The sequence below is a fragment of the Carlito syrichta genome, unplaced genomic scaffold, assembly GCF_000164805.1.
Source record: "Carlito syrichta isolate Samal-C Ts95f unplaced genomic scaffold, Tarsius_syrichta-2.0.1 Scaffold135755, whole genome shotgun sequence".
Classification (NCBI taxonomy): domain Eukaryota; kingdom Metazoa; phylum Chordata; class Mammalia; order Primates; family Tarsiidae; genus Carlito; species Carlito syrichta.
In genome coordinates, this window is record NW_007079851.1 from 129,222 (window position 1) to 150,373 (window position 21,152).

General features: G+C 39.9%; 1 protein-coding gene across 8 annotated transcripts in view; it reads left to right on the forward strand.

Moving 5' to 3' along the window:
* LOC103250971 (myomegalin-like) overlaps positions 1–19,253 on the forward strand; it is a 108,281-nt gene extending 89,028 nt beyond the window's left edge. For 3 of the 8 annotated variants that reach the window (XM_021708320.1, XM_021708318.1, XM_008049559.1), the window contains 6 exons: positions 3,081–3,197; positions 3,419–3,556; positions 4,568–4,680; positions 5,996–6,123; positions 16,317–16,405; positions 16,689–18,333. In XM_021708320.1, coding sequence (XP_021563995.1) covers positions 3,081–3,197; positions 3,419–3,556; positions 4,568–4,680; positions 5,996–6,123; positions 16,317–16,405; positions 16,689–16,694 — 591 coding nt within the window. In that variant the 3' untranslated portion in view covers positions 16,695–18,333. Of the gene's footprint in view, positions 1–3,080; positions 3,198–3,418; positions 3,557–4,567; positions 4,681–5,995; positions 6,124–16,316; positions 18,334–18,646 lie in introns of those variants that run through there. The other 5 variants (XM_021708317.1, XM_008049561.2, XM_021708319.1 and 2 more) reach the window with 5 other exon arrangements.
* The last annotated feature ends 1,899 nt before the right edge of the window (positions 19,254–21,152 follow it).

A 21,152-nucleotide genomic window follows, 5' to 3' on the forward strand; every position in this document is an offset into this window, starting at 1 on the left:
CCTTTTCTTTTTTTTTGGTTCTACTTTCTGGTTATTTATGTCAAGTATTTTAGTTTCCACGTGCTGTTCCTGTTTTTCTCATATATACCAACATCAGAGTAATGTTATTTTTTGGTTCTTCCCTGTTTTCAGAAATTATAATGCCTCTGAGTGGGTATTTTGAGTAGATGATATTTAGCTATTGCTTACCTGAACGTATCCTTAATAAGCCGTTCACCCCTAAGTCCAGTGCCATGTATATTGATGATCACACTCACTCTAATATTAAGCATCCACCAAAAGCTACGTAGGTTTTCCCATATTTTTAAACACTCTTCTAGCTATCTTGAGATAGTATAGTTATAGTAGGTAGTAGTATTTGCCATTCATTGATTCCCTGCTATGTGCCAGGCACTTTAAATATATTTTCTGTAATTCTCATGTATCTCTGGAAAGTAGATATTATCCCCTTTTTACAGTGAGGAAATGGAGTTTAAATGCCTTGTGGAGGAGATTAGGCCAAGATTTAAGTGCCATGTCTGACTGCAGACCTTTGTTATGCTGCAGGAATGTTTTCTTTCTTATGATTTTCCAGGAGCAAATATCTGCATATATAATAATAGAAGTCTCTCGAGAGGGCCCAATGAGTAGCCCCTCTTTTCTCATACCTGAATTTGAACAAATCGAGAAATCAAAAGAGTAGCAGATAGTTTGATAGCTTACCAACTTGATCACTGGTAAAGACTTTAGGCCGTAAACTTAATGCCGGCGTCAACTGGGCCTGCCGGTCAGTCTCCAGAATTAGGCAGACTTGCCTGCCCAGGCTCAGGGCAGAGCCTGCCCATGGGGAAGCGGGAGTGAAAACAGGCTTCCTGCAGGCAGCTGTCTCCAAGGAGAGGAGGGCTGGGACTCAGTCAGCCCCGCCAGGTTTATCCTTCCAGTCCGTGCTGGGAAGGTAAGTCCCTCTGTCTGCCTGGGGCTGAGTGAGTAAAGGCGTAGAGAAAAGTCAGGAGTTATCCTAGCTGAGCACCTTTAACATGGAAACAAATGTTAGGAGAAGCATTTGCTTCTCACTGGCCACAGTAGCCCAGAGCCATCAAACCACTTAGTTTAGTTGTAAAACAGTGTGAGCCCACACAAACATCCTGTAAGCACTGATGGACTTAGAAGATAACACAAGTGAAATTTTTTTTGCTTTTAACTGAATCTGCTTATATTAAGGGAAAGGGTGCTGCTGCTTTTAGGAGGTTTGGTTATACCTTAAACTAGCTTGTGCACCATGTTTTCATTTGTCACACCTAATATTTTGAATTATTTTGAAATACCTTTTAAGTGTTTACTTAAAATAACTTGCCATTACCACCAGGACTGTGCATACATTCTGTAGATATGTGCAGTATCTACAGAAAAGACAGGATAGCTCAGTGGCTCTGAATCTGCTTCCCTGAATTCGTATTCTGGATCTACCACTTACTGACTCTGATTTTGAACAAGTTTCTTAACTTCTCTCAGCCTGTCATCTCATTTGTAAATTGAAGAGTAGTTATCTCATAGGATTATTGTGAGAATTCACTCATTTATTCATTAATTCATCAAATATATGGGTGCCTTCTCTAAGCCAGGACCAGTGCTGGGGAATGAAGTAATGAACAAAACTTATAAGGTTGCTGTCTCACCAGGCACAGTGGCTTTCTCCTGTATTCCCAGCATTTTGGAAGACCAACGTAGGAGGATTGCTTGAGCCCAGGAGTTCAAGATCAGCTTGGGCAACATAGCAAGACCTCAGTTCTACAAAAAATTAAAAAAGTTAACTGGGCATGGTGGTGCATGCCTGTAGTCCTAGCTGCTTGGGAGACTGAGGCTGGAGAATCACTTGAGCCCAGGAGTTTGAGGCTGCGGTGATCATGCCACTGCACTCCAGCTTGGGCAACAGAGTGAGACTCTGACTCAAAATAATAATAATAATAATAATAATAATAATAAGGTCCCTGTTCTTATGTCATTGATTTGTACTTGAGAGATAAAGACAGTAAACAAATATATAAATGTTATAATTATAAATTATTTTAAGTGATATGAGGGAAATGATATGAGGGAAAGTAACCTGGATGGGTCCATCTTAGGATGGCCAAAGAAGGTTTCTCCGATCACTCTGATCAAATGACATGTAAGCCGGGACCTAAGGATGAGAAGGAGGCAGCCCTGGGAAAGATATTTTAGGCAGAGGGAGTAATGGTTGTAAAGGCCCTGCGTCAAGAGGAATTCTAGTGTTCCTAGAACAGAGAAAGTCTAGTGTGCCTACAGAGTCACGAATGAGGAGGACAGTGGCAGATGCTGAAGCGGGAGAAGGAGGCAGGAGCCAGACCACTGCGTTTGTTCAAAGGGTGAGGCGTATGCAAAGCATTTGTTACAGGCTGGGGACACAGTAAGGATCTGGTAAATGTTATTAGCAGCTATGGTTATTGTAATGATTTTTTTTTTTTTTTTTGAGTCAGAGTCTCACTCCGTCACCCAGGCTGGAGTACAGTGGCACACTCACAGCCACTGCAGCCTTAGCCTGCTGGGCTCAAGTGATTTTTCCGCCTCAGCCTTCCAAGTAGATGGAACTACAGACGTGCGCCACCACGTCCAGCTAATTGTAGAGATGAGGTCGCACCAAGTTGCCTAGACTGGTCTCCAACCCATGGGCTCAGGCAGTCCTCTCCCCTTGGCCTCCCAAAGTGCTGGGATTATAGATGTAAGCCACCATGCCTGGTCTGGTGATTTTTAATGAACTTTGTCACAGTCAAGTATTTGTCATTTTCTGGTGAGGCATGGAAGATATAACCCTGAAAATGTAGAGCATGAAGTGCTAGCTTTTGGTAATATTTCTTCACAGGTGGGGGCATGTTCTTCCATTAGTAGGCATGTATTGTTTGCTGATCTCTTGTGATGTTAGCAGCTGTTGCTGCTCAGTTCCTTATTCATTAAGGGTTGCCAAATGGAGATATTCCATAATTTTTTCATCAGTGATATAAAAGCATTTGCCCTGATGTTAAAAATGTAAATGCGACAGATAAGTTTCTGCTGCCCACTGACTTCTGGATTTCTTCTCCTCCCAGATGGAACTGTCTGCTCTGCAGTCCATGGTGGCTGTGCAAGAGGAAGAAATGCAGGTGCAGGCTGCAGATTTGGAGTCCCTGACCAGGAACATGCAGATTAAAGAAGACCTCATAAAGGTCTTTCAAAGCTTTTTAAAGACCATGGGAAATGTGTGCAGCCCAGAATGCCCATGGGGCATCTTCAGCTGATACTTGGATGCGAGTCTCTTGGCCAGTGCTTATCCACATCCTACTTGAAACTAGAGCAGACTCTTTCAAGAGCATTTGTTCTCTTGCTCCTCTGCTGGGTAGTTTTTTTATTACTATTAACATATCAATACTTATTTTTTGACTTCTAGGACCTGCAAATGCAACTAGTTGATCCTGAAGACATACCAGCTATGGAACGCCTGACCCAAGAAGTCTTACTGCTTCGGGAAAAAATTGCTTCAATAGAATCCCAGGGTCAAGAAATTTCAGGAAACCGAAGACAACAGGTAATTTATTGGACTACAAACCTTATTTTTTACTGTGAAATGACAATGAAAAACCTGTTAATCCCAGCCATTTATGAAGGAGCAGTTGGTGGTATTTCTTAGAGAATCTGTGCTCTGAAGTTTCCTACTTTGGTCAGTAGCAGCTATAACTACCCCTTTCTGATATCTGTAGTTCTGAAAGGAACAGCAGGGTTTTTTTGGACGCATACTGTCCATTATCCCTCACTCTCATACATAAGTCATCTCCTTCTCAGTGGAGTCTTTCTCATCTACGTGCATTTAACCATGTTCAAATCCCTCCCTTAAAGAAGAGAGAGAGAGAGAGAGAGAGAGAGAGAGAGAGAGAAGTCCTGCTTCTGCCCCAGATTCCTTTGTACCTGTTGTCTGTGTCTAACCTTTTTTTGATGCCATACTTTTTAAAAAGCCTTCTTGCCTATACTTCCTGTCTCTTTTATCATCTCTTTACTAACTACTCATCTCTCTCCAATCTGGCTTTTAATTCCACCTTAAACAGATCTCTGCTGGTTATACACTATCATAGGTCATTATCTGCATAACATTTACTACAGCTCACAACGACACCCGTCTATGATTGACAGATGTCTTCTTCCCTCACTAGATAGTAAACTTTCCCCTAGGACCTAGAACAGAGCCTGTCTCATAGGAGGTGCTTCATAAATGTTTATTGAGTAAATGAAGAATACTATTTTGTAAGTCCTGTTATATATGTTTCCCTTTTGCCTGTATTTTTTTCCTCTCGCTCCCTTTTCTTAGCCTCCTTCCTATGCTTCTGACTTCTCTCTCCTTTTTTTTCTTGCTCCTGCGTTTGAATTCCTCCCTATAGGGTTTTAAATGTAAAAAAGATCGTGAATGGGATGGGACATTGATTTGAAAGCTATAAAATACCATAAAAAGCTTAAGTAAGTTGTAAGATAGTGGGTTTTCTTTTTGTCAGGATTGACTGTGGGATCATATCTTACGTTTTCATTTTCATGTTGCTTCTTCTCTCAGTTGCTGCTGATGCTAGAAGGACTAGTAGATGAACGCAGTCGGCTCAATGAGGCCTTACAAGCAGAGAGACAGCTCTACAGCAGTCTGGTGAAGTTCCATGCCCATCCAGAGAGGTAAGCGGGGACTATTTTCTTTTATTCTTTTTAGAAACATTTATTCCTTTTATTATTTTTTATTTTTATTCCCTTTATTCTTCATTAAGTGCAGATTCTTATGATACTGAAGAGGAGAGAAAAAGAAAACAGACAATAACTGGGGCTATCCACTTTGTCATTTGTTGTATGGATTGCTCTGGGCCTCAGCTTCAAGATCTGAAGTCAGGAATAGTGCCTGTTTTACATAACTGTTGCAAAGATTAAATGAGAAGACAGGTTAGGCGTCTAAAACACTGTGCGTGTGTCAAGCAGTCAGTGTATGTTTCTTTCCTTTCTCTGCTCCATGTCCTGTGAAAAGCTGTTTGTTATAAAAGTCAGACGATAAAGGGCACCGATATTCATTTAATATCATTGAATAAGATATTATAATTACGTAAAAATATAATTGTAATGGCCAGGATCACTGATAACTATCATGATGAATACACTTTCTTATTCTTCTTGGCCTTTGGTCACATATATTATATTGTTCTGGTTCATTTTATATTCTCTTCGTTTTTTTCCCCTTCATTTTGCCTTCCCTCCTCGCTCCTTTTACTCTTTTCCAGTTTTTTACTATTCTCATTTATTGTTGGGTTTTAAAAATGTTTTCTTTCTACCTCAGGAAAGTGAAGTCAGAGGAAAGTTTGATAGGACCACTTGGTTGTGTTGCTTTTTAAGGAATCTCTGGGTCTTTAGTATTTATGAACTGGCTTCCTTCACAGAGCACTGTCAAGTTTGAGAACAAATGAGAAAACAAGTATCTCCGATAGCAATTCTGCTTGGCTTAAACTTGCTTCAGTTTAGTTTTTCCTGGGTTATAGTTTTTCAGAAATGAAAGCTCTTAGTCAGATAATGAAATTTCTTTCTCTGTTTTATTTTTTTTAATGGAGACAGGGTCTTGCTACATTTCCCAGGCTGATTTCGAACTCCTGGGCTCAAGCGAGCTTCCCACCTCAGCCTCTCAAAGTGCTGGTATTCCAGGAATGAGCTACCAGGCCTGGCCATGAAATTTCTCTTACATGGGCTATAGGGATGTGAGGTAACTCTTAGGAGCTACAACTTTAGTGAGATTTGCCCAGAATCTAACATAAAGGATAAGCTTTTTAAAAAGGAGCAGTCCTTGCTAATCTACCAGCAGTGAACACAAATCTACCACAACAAAAACTACATTCACCTGTTGTGTCCTGGAAAACAATTACTTTAGAAAGTCTGAAGGCTCTTTGGAAGCAAATGTGGACTCTTTATAGTTGATGGCTAATCCATTTTCCTTCCGTGTGGCATGTTTAATCAGCTCTGAAAGAAACCGAACTCTGCAGGTGGAACTGGAAGGGGCCCAGGTGTTACGCAGTCGACTAGAAGAAGTTCTTGGAAGAAGCCTGGAGCGCTTAAGCAGGCTGGAGACCCTGGCTGCCATTGGAGGTGGGGAACTGGAAAGTGTGCGAGTTCATCACAAGCATGCCTTCTGAGCACTGGCGGGTCAGGCTGCAGCCCAGGATGGAAAGCCTTGTTTACACTAACCAGAGAGAGCCTTGTCTGACTTTGGCAGAATTAACTGGTGACTTACTAATGATAGAACTGGTCCAAGTAGCATCAGCGGCAAAGTGAAGCTTTAGCCTACATGTATCTCACTGTACGTAACTATCTCTAAATTGTGGAGGTTACAAAGTTTATTTGCACTTCTTAAATCATTCCATTTTAGTTTTTCCGCCCTTGTTTGTTAGTTTCCCAAGCCCCTCCTTCTCATTCCCACATCCTTTCTTTGGGCCAATAAAGTTTATTCCTCCCCCACTGTCACAGTCCATTTCATATGTTCCGTATCATGTCATAAATGCATGTGTGTATATTATTTTTGCCATTCAATCAACTCCTCTTTGAGAGCCGTTTTTTTTAATCAAATAAAAGAATAAAAGTTTTAAGATGAGAGCAAGAGAGATTGAGAGTCTATAAGAATGACTTTACAAAAGTGGTGTAATCCTTATCAGAAGGTAATCAAAGCCAGGCAAGTCATCTTGTAATAGTAGACCAAGTATTGGAAAGGCCAAGATAAAGAACAGAAGCAAAGACTATTCCCTTTACCTCTAACATTGTTTCAGGGCTATCTACTGAATGCCACAGGTGAAAGTAGATTAAATGCAGGTAAAATTCTAATTAAATTTTTTTCTTTATTGATCTGTTTAGGTTTCTCTAACCAGGGGCATGTTACTTAGAATATGACTTCAAGTAAGGTCTTCCAGAATCAGAATTCTCTGTGTACAGAGATAATTTTAAATGTAGTATTCCTCTTTATATTCAGTATTTCACCAAATAATTCATTATAGCAAGAGGAGAGTGGAGAGTATTGGCTCTATACTTCCATTTGGTAGTAGCATTAGACAGGGTTCTATATTTTTTACTCTTTAGTGTGTGTACATTTCTCCATATAAAAGTGGGTGTAGGCTTCAGGCTTTGAAATACTTGAATAGTGTAGGAAGAACTTTCACAGATTGTGTTAATAGTTTTAGCCATTGCTAAAACTTTCTTCTGGCAACATGACATGTATAAGAAAAGAGGCACTGGAGATGTGTCTTAAGTGTCAAGAGAATGAAAACAACCAAGATTACCTTGCAACTTTGTGGGTTCAACATCGCGACTTCTAAAAAAATCTCTTTTGGATATAAGTTTCCTAGGTTAGAAGCTGAGATTTCAGTTCCTTTAAACATGAAATTTTGGAACAGGGTTTGAGGCTTTCTAGCACCATGTGACAGAATACCCTTTCTAAATTAAGTGGGGAACAATGACTTTTTTTCCCCTTTCATTTTTTTACATGACACTTTATTTCTTTCATATTTGTGTGTTGACATGGCTTGTATTGCATTCTAAATTCCATCTGTTTCTGTAATCTTAGCTCTTTGTCTGTAGCAGATAGAACATCAGTCAAACTAAAGTGGACAGGAAGAAAATATTCTACTGGAAAAGCACCTTGGAATCCTCTGATTAAATAATTTGCAAAAGGTTGATAGCCGTAGCCTTCCTCTTAACGTATACTCCATTCCAGTTTTAAATACCTTTTAGGGGGAAAAGGAGTCATTTTAAAAAGGAGATAGGAAGTGGAAGCAGAACTATGTTTTTTTTTTTAGTCCCCAATTTTAAGATACCCTTTCTTGCACAACTTTTCAGAAGTGAGGCAGGAATGAGCTGTAGAAACATCAAAGAGTAGTCTGTGTTATTAAAACAAGGCACATAGGGAGCTACTTTGCTTAATTTTACTAATAACCAAGGCAGCTTTCTAAATCTGCTGAGATTCAACCTTGAGTGATTCTTGGGTTCTAATGGCTCACAGCGATTACAGTAATTGATGTTGCAAACACTCCTTCTATCAACCTATAACAAGAATAGACTGATAGACAATTCAAAAGTTTCACCTTAATCCCATAAATGTGACTAAAATCTGGTACTAACTTCATCATCTGGATAGATGGAATGAGGCTTGCAAACAGTGCTATCTGGAGAAAGCTTGCTGGTCTAACAATTTTGTGGGGTAATGTGGCATCTGGCTAGAGAACGTTATTCTAATATGCTTTGTCTGTAACCCACAAATAGATGATGCTATGACTGGAAACATTCAGCTAATCATTTTTAGCATGATATAATATGATTCCATTTTCTCTTCAGGAGCACAGACTCTTTCTCTTACTGGATTATTCTACCTTTGTCAGGCATCTTTCAACATTCCAGTAATTCTAGATAAAGCAGCATGTGCTTGTGCAACCTTGTGCTTGAATCTTTAAAAACTTGAAAGAAGAATAATGAAGTAAAATTTTACGTAGGCCAGGCTTTATTGGAAGCATAGAATTAAATTGAGAAGAATCCATATTGATAGCTTTTGTTTTTCTCACATTTCCTTTCTGAATAATAGCAAATATGCAGAGTAATGGTTTAAGAGGTCAGGATAGGTTAATTCTATAGATTTTAGAGCCGTAGAATTGAAAGAACTTCCAAGAGGACTTACTTAATGAATGAAATGGGGTCCTTATGACAAACTTTGGCCCTAAACTCTTTTCTTTGCAGTTTCAATCTATGGTATTGAAATCTGATGATTTTTGGTGTCTAGTATAAGTCAATGTTTGTCTGATATTCTCTTGTTAGCTATTTAGCCAAATTTTTAACCTTTCTGAAAAGGCATGGCTAGGCTGTTTTAGTATGTCAGCGTTTGACTTTGATAGGGTGTACTCTGACCCTCTCCCTCACCAACCCCAACTCTCCTCTTTACCCACTTTATTCACTCGTGGACAGTGGTGATATTTTTAGTACCTCTACTTAGGGAAAGTACATTTTTCCTTGTTCATACTTTAAAGCTATTTTTAAATTATATTATATATAGTAAGAGATCTATTAAGGATCAAGAAAATCTTAACCTGGATAATTAAATCCTAACCCTAAGTAGTAGTTTCCTTAGAAGGTTCTTTCGTATATTCTGCTTACAGAGTTTAAATGTAAGTGACCTATGTGGCAGATATACATAAAAGACCTATGATTTTTATGCTTATTTATGTTCCTAATTTAGTATCTAGGCTATGAGAAATTTGGCTCATAGCTTCAGATCATTTCAGGAAAACTGACTTTAGTTCTCTCTACTTTGGTTGTCCAGTTTTGATGAGAGAAAGAGCAGATCATGTTACACCAAGAAGTTTGCAAAGTTTTCCTTGTTATAGAGAAATAAGAGTTGACTGACCTACAGAATGTTACTTCCCTTTGGACTGCAATTCTTAGAGTAATTATACCTTTGCTTTCCTTGAAGTAGTATTAGGAAACTCTAGTTAGATACATTGTTATTATAAAGCAATTGTTTGCTGGTTTCATTTTTTTTATACGAAAGAGTTGCAGAATCTTACTTGATATCCCTGGAAATTTCAAGTTGTCTGTTCAACTAGGGCCTCTGGTATTCTGCATGTCTGCAGCCAGTGTCCTGCAAGGGAGGGTGACAAACTGCCAATGAAGTTAGAAGAAATATTAGTAACCCACACATAAAGTTCATCTTCTATCTGGCCTTGTAGAAATTGTACTAGAGATAGAATAAGTTAAATTAGTTTTGTTTTTCAGATACATCATGTGAAATGGAAGCACATAGAGTCTTTTATCTAATTTCTTTTAGGACTAAAACTCAGAGAGCTTTTCTTCTCCCTTTGCTATATATTATATAGAACCATTTGTACTATAGAAAACACAGCTGGAAACATGGGACTTGTTTTTGGCAATGCAATAATGAAAAACGAAGGAATGAATCCATAGAATTGGAGTGATTTCGGTAGGGCAGTGGTTCCCAAGTCTACATACTTTTAGAATACGGATTTAAGCTACCCTCTCATCATTTGCGTAATGGCTTTACTAAAACATTTTGCTCTGATTAGAAAGCAAGCATGTTGCTTTTAAGGAGTCTGAGTATTGAGTTAAGGTAAGTCCTCAGCCTCTTTCTGTATCATCACATGAGCTGGCATGAATCCCCCCCCAAAAAAATTAGTGTTGTAATTCGCGTCTAACAAAGAATGGGAAATGGAAGGGAAACACAAAACTGTAAAACTCGTAATACTAATTTTAACAGATTTCAAATAATAATTAAACTTATAAAGTGTTGTACTAATTATTTTTGTGTTACTTGCCCTTTTTTGTGTGTTTAAAGTCAAATTCCGAAAGTGAAAATCTTTATCATTTGTTTTCCTCTCGCTAAAACTGGAAAGATAAAATAGGAAGTTCAGCAACATCAGAAAATGTTTGATCTAAAGTAATATGAAGAGTAGAGGTGTTAAGTACACAAACCAAGTTGACTTCCTGGTCCCTTGAAGAACTCTAGCAAATGCTTGTAGATTTGCTTTTAGTATATAACATGAGTATCCGGTACTTCCTTTTGCAATTATCATAATCACTGCTCTAAGATACTGACCTCTCTTTAGTCGATGAACTTTAGAGGCATGTGTGCATACTAGTATGTTTTATAAATTTATATCTGTGTCCATGAAGTCCTATTAAATAATAAAAGCAGTTTTACTTGCTTTTATTCCTTAAAATTTTGTGGGTTTTAGAAAATTAAAGTGATTTATAACTTCAGATGAAAAAGGAAGTGAGTGACATGTTAAATGATCAGAAACTTGGCATCACATTATTTCCAGGACTATTTCCCCACCAAAATAAGCTGTGGATTTTTTTTTCTGAAAGTTCATTTCTTCATGGCACTGTGCTGTTAAACTGTGTTAACATTTATGCTGAAATGGAGGGTGTACTTTTTAATGTAAGTGTTAGAAGTTCAGCTACTTCATTTGAGACACAAACAATTGTTACTGATCCAATAAAAGTGTCAAAGGCCAACAGAAACTATTTGGTTTTGTTCTTAAAAGATTTATGAGAAAATAAGTAGAGAACACTCGTATCTTTTTTTTCCATTGTAAGAGAATCAATCTATTGATAATTGTACTAAAATTCCAAGTCAAGGTAAGGTTCTGTGAGATGAGTATTTATTTAACCAAAGAAGAAGAAGAAACCTGAGTTTTTCTCCTCCCAAAGAAGTAAGACTAAAGAAACAGCATTATACTTTCACCATAATTGTGAAATGGGCGATTTTCCTTAAAAACCCTTTCTTGCTTTCCTTGAAGAACAGTAGAGAGCAGGGCTGAGATTTGAGGAGCCAGCTGTTGTGATGGGGAGGGCTTTCTCTAAATGCTCCTAGAAACGCCTGCTTCTTGTGTTCTTTGAAGAAAAAAAGAAGTTGAGCAGGAAGAATTTCTTGACTTTACAGAATCAACGATATTGCAGAATAGGTACAGTGGTCATATCTCCTGGTCTGTCCAGGAGTCCTAATGTAGATAGCCTAGTCAGCTTAAAGACTAGGTATCTGTAGTTTTATTGAATACTTATCCTTTTGAAAAAGTAGAAACTCTAGAATTCTAGTGAGAGTTCCTGCCCCCAAAACTGTTTTCAGTTATGATTTGGTCTTTCTTTTAAAGTTACTTAAATCAGCTGCTTTTGGAAAGCCCTCTAGGCTATTTAAGAGATGTTGCAATTTAAAGGGGCTTGACTGCAGACAGCAGTTTTCTACTACTGTCCCAACATCAGAATCTGTCTAGATAAAAAATTTTCTTTCTCAGCAGAAACTACAGATAATAATACGGAATCAGTAGTTTTCTTAGCCTGAAAGGAGTATGTGCAGGTGAAATGGTAGGAGATCTTTTTTCTTGGATGCTCTTGTGTAGGATTGTATATTAAAGTCAGCAGTCGTTGGTTCCTGATGTGAAAACGTTAGCGTTCTTGTCATGAGCACAGAGCAGAGTACCTGGGATGGAAGTGAGGTGGGGGCCTAAGAGGACCTTCAAATCTCCTTTCAAATTTAGTAAATTATGACCCCTGCTGTGCTCTAAGTGGCTATGTGGAGAAATATTACTCCTTTTATGGTGATCCCATATTCATGGCTTAAAGGGAAAATAATGACTGCAGAGTAGAATATGGGGAAAATCGTCTTTGAACCCACCCAGTTTGGGCTCATTACTAAATAATTAAAATAATACATCATGAAATTCCCTCTAAGACTTATTCATACATGGCAGGATTTTAAGGCAGTTATGATTTATTTATTTTTTGAGTTGAGGGACTCTATCTCCCAGGCTGGAGTGCAGTGGCATGATCACAGCTCACCATAGCCTCGAACTTCTGGTCTCAGAAGAATCTTCTACCTCCTGAATAGCTGGGACTATAGGTGCCTGCCACCATGCCCAGCTAATTTTTTGACTTTCTGTAGAGACAAGGTCTTGCTATGTTGTCTAGGCTGGTCTGAAACTCCTGGGCTGAAGTAATTCTCCCACCTCAGCCTCCCAAAGTGCTGGTATTGTAGGCGTGAGTCACTGTGCTCAGCCTGGCAGTTATAATTTAATGACATTGAGTTATTTTTGTGAAGCACAAAGAGTTCATCCTACTTCGGTGACACCTCTGCTTTTTCAACTGTCCTGTGAAGCAGGAAGAGCAAAGAACATTTAATTTTAAGCCTCCTGCTGAAGGTATTCAGGAGAGACTTGCAGGTAGAATCACTTAAAATCATCCAGTTAATAACATCAGATTTGAAACTTCCTTCTGCTGACTGTAATTGGGTTCTGTGGTCTTCAGCTCTTCAGCCCTCAAGTTTAAGCCCATGAACCACTTCAGTTTATTAACAGCAATATTGTTTAAGAATAATATTGAGTACCCAGTGTATGCCAAGCACGTTCTCAGCATGTCAAAAATCAGCAAACCCTTTAAAGTTTACAACTGGAGAGTATAATACTATTAGCCTTAATTAATAGGGGAACGGAATTATGGAAAATTTATAACTTGCCTAAAGCCACATAACAAGTGACAAAAGCAGAATTCAAACCTAGACTTTCTGGCTCTGGAGTTTATGTTCTTAACCATTATACATCTTCAATTTTGTAAGTTCAACAGAAGTATGAAATTTTACCCAGTGATAAGAATACCTTTTACTTGCACTTAAGGATTTTATTGTGTTATGTTTTTATACGCTTTTTAAATTTCTGCATTCTTTGCCAAATCAGATAGCTGGTAAAAAATACTTTCCTAAATCTATATAAGAGACATTTTGATGTCACCTTTATTTTGTGTGGCTCAAAGCCTAGTAACTTTCAAGAACCACAATTTGAGGGCTTTTATTGAAGCCTCAAAAAAAAGTTTTAAAAAGTTTTTTTAGTAAATCTGCCAGTCTAACATGTAAAACCTAATTCTGGAGAAGCAAATTAACTTTAAATGAACAGAGTCTTAGCTTTCAGGGACTCTAAAGGTGGCAGATCATTTTATTTCACATTTTATCAAAATAAGCAGAAGATTCACCAATATAAAAGTATAGGTACCTTTAAACTAGAAATATAAAATATTTCAAGTTCTGGAGATAGTGCTTTTTCAACTTGTGAAAGCATAGAAAAGGGTACCCTCCCCCACAAAAGAATTATTCTATTGTCATTTATTTTAAAAAATAGAACTGGTAACACAAAGAGAGATGTATAATGTAAACTTATATATGGGATTGTGTGAGATAACTTATTCAATTTAGTCCCGTATTTTTCTATACATTTTTTCAGCTTTATTGTAGTTAAACACGCACAGAAAATTCCAGCATTTTAATTTGAATCAGTAAAAGGCTGAGCAACTCTTAAAGCTGCCATGAAGAAGGTACAACTGTGAGATTGTTTTTTTAAATAAAAAAAAAAAAAAGAAGAAGAAAGGGGGGAGGAAACAAAGCAACACCCTGATGTAGTAGAGTGTTGGAATGAGATGAGCATTCTTCCTTTATCTCCATCTAATTCCTGGTGAAGTCAGAACTGTGGCATCCTGCCCTAGTGAATTAAAGAGGGAGCCTTATCTAGAAATGCAGATGTGGCTTCAGAAAGGCCGACAAAGGTAAGTGAAGGCAGAAGGTGTCAGAAATATTTAAGACAGTGACAGTCACCCGTTCTAACCCCTACTTAACTTATCCCTGGAGCCTAATACAGGAATCATCTCGCAATGTGAGCCCAGCATGGCTACCCAACCCAACAGTGGTATGGTGATGACATCACACAGCTGCACTTGGTTCAGCCACATGCTCATTCTCTAGCCTCGTGCTCAGATGGGAAACAATGTGAGAAGCATATTTTCTTCATCTGTCACTGAGTGGGACAATTCATTTTCTTTACAGAAAAAAACATGTACGATTGGAATCTCTACTGTTGCCCAGGAAAAGATTTTCCAAAGTAAGCATGCTATGCTATGAATGTCCTTAGGTGAACTAGTACCCTGGATTCAGTGAGTTTCCAAAACAGCCGTAGCTTAGGGTCGTGTCCATTCGCCTCTACTCAACTGGCGTCCTGGCTAAGTAGAGGTGGTGGGGCTGGCTTAAATGAGTAAGCACTGGAGCGTCTTAGCGTACGCTGCCTGCCACGGACCCCTGAAGGTCCTGCGTGGTAGAGGTGCCTTCCTGTAGACAGGGCTTCACGGAACAGGACCCTGCTTCGGCCCACAGTCAGCACCACATTCACGGTGAAGGTCAGGGAGCTTGAACTGTCGTCACAGCATGCTACCTCGTAGTACTTTGATGAGATCAGCCTGGGCAATTGCAGATCCTCTCCCATGAACTTGAAGAGGACAAGAAATGGAGCATACATGTGAACTGTCCCCACTCACCTCTTCTGCACAGGGTGGTAAATGCTCATTCTTCACGCAAAGCTTTTCAGTCATGGATGTCTGAGCTCAGGAGCAGGTTCTTTGGCCTTGGAGGAAGAATCCAAGACAGAGATCTGATTTGCCACCAGAAGAAATATTGAGTGGCTCCTGTCTAAGAGTCCAAAGACTTGACTTGTTAGCACAGCTTTGGTCAGGACCAGCTGTGTAACCTTGGGCACATCACTACTCAATCTCTGAGGCTCAGGTTATTCGATGGTCGGAAGCTGAGTTGTAACAGATTACTTGCTGAGGCCAGGGTCAGAACTGGATCTCAAGATTCTCTAACTTGGGCAGGCTTTTTAAGACACACAGAGTGTCACAGTACATTTTCTTTGGTATTCATGAATTAACTACCATAAACTACATTCTGAGAAAAACATCAGTAATGCGGCCACAGTTCTTGATCTAAAATTGTATAGGCAGTCTTATTTTAACCAATACAAAGAGGAAGAAATGCCCTAGATTTGTGCTGTCCAATACAGTAGCCACTAGCTACATGTGGCTATTTAAATATAGGTTAATATAAATAAAATCAGTTCAGTGCCTCAGTCACAGAAGCCACATGTGACTAGTATTCATTGTACTGACTGGCACTGGCGCAGAACATTGCCATCATTGCAGAAAGTCCTCTTGGCCAGTGGTGCCCTGGATCGTTGCCATGATCACACACTATGGCTGCTTGTCCCTCAGAGCAAGGTGTAGATATTTGTACCCTAGGGTGACCGGAGATTCAGGGAATAAAAAGACATTAAATCTCATTTGGACAAAGCAGTGCAAGAAGCCCTTCAGGCAAAGGATGTTTGCATTGAGCAAGAGTTTGAGAGGGATGCGGAGGAAAGAAGATTAGAGGAGGGAATTAGGAAACACCTGAACCATTCTGTGTCTTGGATCTTGTTTAGACTAGACCCGAACCTCTGTAGGACATGGGTCCCCCAGCAGGAGTTCCTCAGATTGTCACCATATGCTCAACAATGGAAAAGTGTGAGAGGCACAGGGCTGCCCTAATCTCCAGGAAATGAGGGACCCTCTCAGCACTTGGTGGAGAAAAGCTTAGTCACGTTTGGCCTATATTACAGAAGAGAAAATTGTTCCATAGCTAGTCAGTGGCAGGATGGAGAATTCAGGCTTCCGCGTCTATCTGACAGCTCCTCAGGTACAGGTCTGTGCAAAGACCACTTGTGTGTTAAGGCTCAGGCTTGAGTGTTAGTAAGAAAGTATCAGTGATGCAAGGAGAAGGCGTGGTTCTGTTTTCCCTGCTGGCCTTGCTGACTAGGGAGCATTTCTTCCCCATAGGAATGGGGAAAGGAAGAAATCACAGGTGGATGGCACAGAGTGTAACTTTACCTACTGTCTGGATGCCATCTGCGAAGGGAATCACCTTTCTTTTCTGGACTGACTTCCAGGTGCAGCTGCAGGGGATGACACTGAAGATGCAAGCACTGAGTTTACCGACAGCATCGAGGAGGAGGCTGCACACCACAGCCACCCGCAAGTAAGTCAGTGTCAGGTTCTGGGGCACTCAGGGCGGAGGGCACAGAGCCCTTCTGGGGTCTGATGGTCTCCAGCAGCCTTTGTGGACCTAGAAGGAGAAAATTCCTTCGTATGTAAACCCCTTCCCCGTCTTCTTCTGCCCTCCCTGATTTTCCTGGCTGGCTTTCCAACCAGTGTCTTCACTCCACTTTGCTCACCAGTTCGCCCTTTGGTTATTACTTCTATTTCTTTCTTCCGCTTCCTGCTCCCTCCTACCCACCTTTGCCCTTATTTATCCTCTGTAGCTATAGCTTCAGAAGAACTTTTTCCTTCCAAGACAATGGACCCATTCCCCCTGGGCTTTTGTAACTGAAACACTCCACAGAAGACAGGGAGTCATCGAAGGGCGGCTTGGGGAGGTGGCAGGGCCTAGGACCTGCTTGGGCAGGATGCTTTCTAAGAAACTCCAAGAGGACCAGAATGCTTCCAAAGCAGGGATCTTTCTCAGTGCAATCTCATTATGCAAAGAAAAACTTGCGAAACCTGACAAACCACCCAGTTCATGATGACTCAGTGATCAGCAGATGATGCTTCAACAGCAAGCCGCTGTCAAACCTCAGAACTTGGTACCTAAGGCTGAAACACTGTTTCTACCCACCATCAGTGAAGGTGTAACCAGCATGTTCTCAAGTCCAAGAGCGAACATCCTGGACCTCAGAGATTAAGTCACCATAGTGATCTCACAGCACTCACTGGAATTCCTATATGTCTCCACTTTGCCCAGTGACATTTAGCAGTCTCATCTTCTAGATGGACCATGTCTGTGACTCTCTAAATTGTTAAGGAGAAAGTGAATCATGGGTAGCTATCCTTCTGCAAAAGCAGTTGGACTTTCCAGTGACAGCTGCCTCGGGGCTATTAAGAAAACTGTAGGAGAAATGAGGCCTTCTGGGCCTGCCTGTGAATCTCTTGTATCAGAAAAAGAGGAGGCATCAAGTAAGCCAATAGGAAGAGCCCAAGTGATCAGTCCCCAAATCTTTCAGGATTTGTCACAGACTTTGGCTCTTGAGGGCATGAGTAGCTGTCTGGGATATCTCATGTCCTCAACTATTTACCTTCTACTAAGATTCCCTTTTTCCTGTTGCTACAGCCTACCCAACCTTCCCTTCTCCCTTGAGTTCTTGCATGAGCTCCACTTCTGCTTTTGCATGAACAGCTTCTCCTGAGTCCTCCTCACCGATGGCTGTGACTTGAGTTGTATGTGCCTCTGCTTCTCCAGGCCGATCCCTCTTCCCCTGTCTCTCTGCTCTCACTGAAGGCCTTGGGGGAGAAAGAGGGACCTGTGGAATGAACAAATGTCCATCTAAGACAAACAGACTGGGATGTTGGCTGGTCACTGATGCTTCTAATGATGTGGGGCAGGATTAACTTAAAAATAAGTGAACAGGAGGCACAGATATGAAGAAAGTCATTTCCTGATGGACATGGTCCAAACTATCCCTGATAGTGCAGATCCTGTGCTCTCTCAGTTGCAGGCAAATTAGTTTGTAGTCATTTCCTCAACCTTCTTTCCTGGAGCCTGGCATGGAGAATATGACCAAACTGCGTTTTGGGAAGGTCAGTTCAACCTGGAATGAGCTTTTACATTGGGGTATTTGTATCTCTCTCCCAACGCTTGATATGTTATTCAGTATAGGAGAGACAATATAATTATGAGTTAACAAACCTTTGGATCAGGGCTTAACTCATGATAGACAAAGTGTATGCCTGTTGGATGAAGACTCTCTTGGGTAAGCACCATTTTTCCTTCTATCACCCTTCCTTGAAAATCAGTCTTCAGTTTGGGTAGGAAGAAACTTGGTGTGTGAAATCACTGTAAATTTACTTTTTTTTGGAGTTTAAGGTTGTGATTCTCCTGCTACCAATTAAATAAAGCTTGCTTTGTCATAACTGTTTTGTGTCCAGATTCTCAAAATGTGTTTGCTTGTTTCCAGGAAATGGTCCCTTGAGATTAGGCTTTGAGCTTCTTGTTATGTCCTTGAAAGGTAGACTTTATTCTTGATAGCAAGCTCCTTTTCTCTCTCAAGCACTTTCCCTAACAAGCACATTCAATTTGGTCTTTCTTCTGAGGTAAGAATCACCTTCGTGCCAAAGTAATGTGCTTCCTTCATATTTTTTAGACTCTCCCACCTCAGGAAGCTCAGGTCTGGCCATGATAGTAATTTCCTCAGATTATCTTTCACCATGTTCCATTCTCAACTAGATGGGAGAGCTATAATAATTACCAAGGAAACAGAAAGAAACTAGAGCAACCAACCGTCATTCTCCTTCATTTGAACTTTTGCAATGGAGGAACGTTCATCAAGATTCTAGCTGTGTGAGATGGTGTGTGCCTGTAGTTCCAGCTATTAGGGAAGCTGAGACAGAAAGATCGCTTGAACTCGGGAGTTCAAGGCCAGCCTAGGCAACATCGTGAGGCCTCATCGCTTAAAAGAACAGAAAAGAATCAAGATGCAAATGCAGAGGCGAGAAGTCAGTAGACACAGTGTAATGAACTTGAGAAAAGTCATTAAAAAATTATTATCAGTGTTATTTTTAATGGACAAATCATGATTGTATACACTTATGAGGGTGCACTTATGGGGTGCAATGTGATGATTTTATATATATACATTTACATCACTATGTATACACATATATACACACAGACACAATGTGGGATGATTAAATCAAGCAAATTTAATCTTGCCTACCTATGATTTTTTATGGTGAGACTTTTGAAATTTACTCTTATTTTGAAATATACATTATTATCGACTATAGTTATCCTGTTGTGCAGTAGATCTCAATACCTCTTCCTCCTATCTATGAAAACTTTGTACCCTTTAATCAAAAACTCCCTGTTCCCTCCCTCCTCACTCTACCAGCCTCTGGTAGCCATCATTCTACTCTCTGCTTCTATTCAACTTTATTAGATTCTACATGTGATAAAAATCATGTGATATTTGTCTTTCTGTGCCTGGCTTATTTCACTTAGCATATTGTCCTCCAGATACATTCACATTGTCACAAATGACAGGCTCCTTCCCCCGACCTCCACCTTTTAAGGCTGAACAGTATTCCATTATGTATATATACCACATTTCTTTGTCCATTTATCTTGATGGACACCTAGGTTGTTTCCATATCTTGGTCATTGTGAATAACGCTGTAATGAGTAGGGGGGGTGCAGACATCCCTTTACCATACTGATTTCAGTTCTTTTGGATATATACCCAGAAGTGGGATTAGTAGCTCATATAGCACCTTATGTTTAGTTTTGTGAAGAAACTCCCTATTTTCTACAGTGGCTGTACTAATTTACATACTCACCCATAATGTCTGAGTTCCTTTTTTCCCACATCCTCTCCAACACGTATCATTCACCTTTTTGATAAAAGGTGTGAGGTGATATCTCATTGTGGTTTTAATTTGCATTTCCCCGATGAGCATTTGAGAAAAGGTAATTTTTGACTCCTCAATGCTGTCCGATAACTGACTTTATAATGTGACAGATATGAAACAAGAGGGTAAAAACAAAAACAATGCTATTCAAGCAAGAGATCAGATCTGCACGTGGATCTTCATGGGGCAAAAGGGAACCCAGCACACAAAAATATTGAACTATTAACCATATGGAGACAATGACAAAAGTAAATTGGGAAATGTGGGGGAAAAACACCTATGAGAGAAAGAATCAAAAATAGACCTAATGGAGTCAATGCTACCACCACACATACGAGAAGCCTCAGGGTTTCATTTAGGGGAAAAATATTTGCTTTTCATAGAAGATAAAAACCAATGAAAAGATAGATCCCAAGTCACTTTTCATGCATTTGAATTTAAATTAAGCTCATATTTAAAACTTAAAGTTAGCCAAGATAATTTCCCTCTGAGATGGAACTACAAAAACCGAAATTAGCCTGGGCAAAAATCAGATCTCTAGGTGTTGTTTGATTTTCTCACCATAAAGTGGGAAATTAGGGCAGATGGACCTTAAAATCCTTCTGGTGTTAACATTTCATGGGTTGTAACTTCATCTCTTTTTTCATGCTCATGTTTCTTGAGTCAAGGTCTCAACCTGTCACCCAGGCTGGAGTGCAGTGGCATGATCATGACTCACCACAGCCTCAGCCTCCTGGGTTCAGGTGATCCTTCTGCCTCAACCTCAGAGTAGCTGGAACGATGGGTGTGCACCATCTTGCCTGACTATTTTATTTTATTTCTGTAGAGATAATATCTCACTATATTGCCCAGGCTGGTTTTGAACTCCTGGCTCAAGCAATCTCTGCCTCGGCCTCCCAAAGAGCTGAGGTTACAGGTGTGAGCCACTGTGTCCCACCTCTACTTCCTCTCCTCCTCCTCCTTCTCTTTTAAGAAAAGAGGTGTACTGAAACCAATAGAACATACACATAGAACATACATCCAGAAGGTACTTTAAAAACGGGTAGACTTCATTAAAGTTAGACATTATTTTTAAGCAGAAGGATCCTTTAAGTTTTCGAAAATAATACATTCTATGTCCATATTGAAGACTAATGGCAGTGTTCGTTTTAGTTAAGTTAGGTGGAGAGAGTTTATACAGAAAGATAACATCACATCGTTTAAATGAAGGATAGGATCATAAACTTCGAAGGGTGGTGTCATCCAATCCCCCTTCCTTTATTTTGGCACAAATGGAGAGATGCACACCAGCCTGACTAAGCCTGGCACCAGAGTCTTAGAGATGG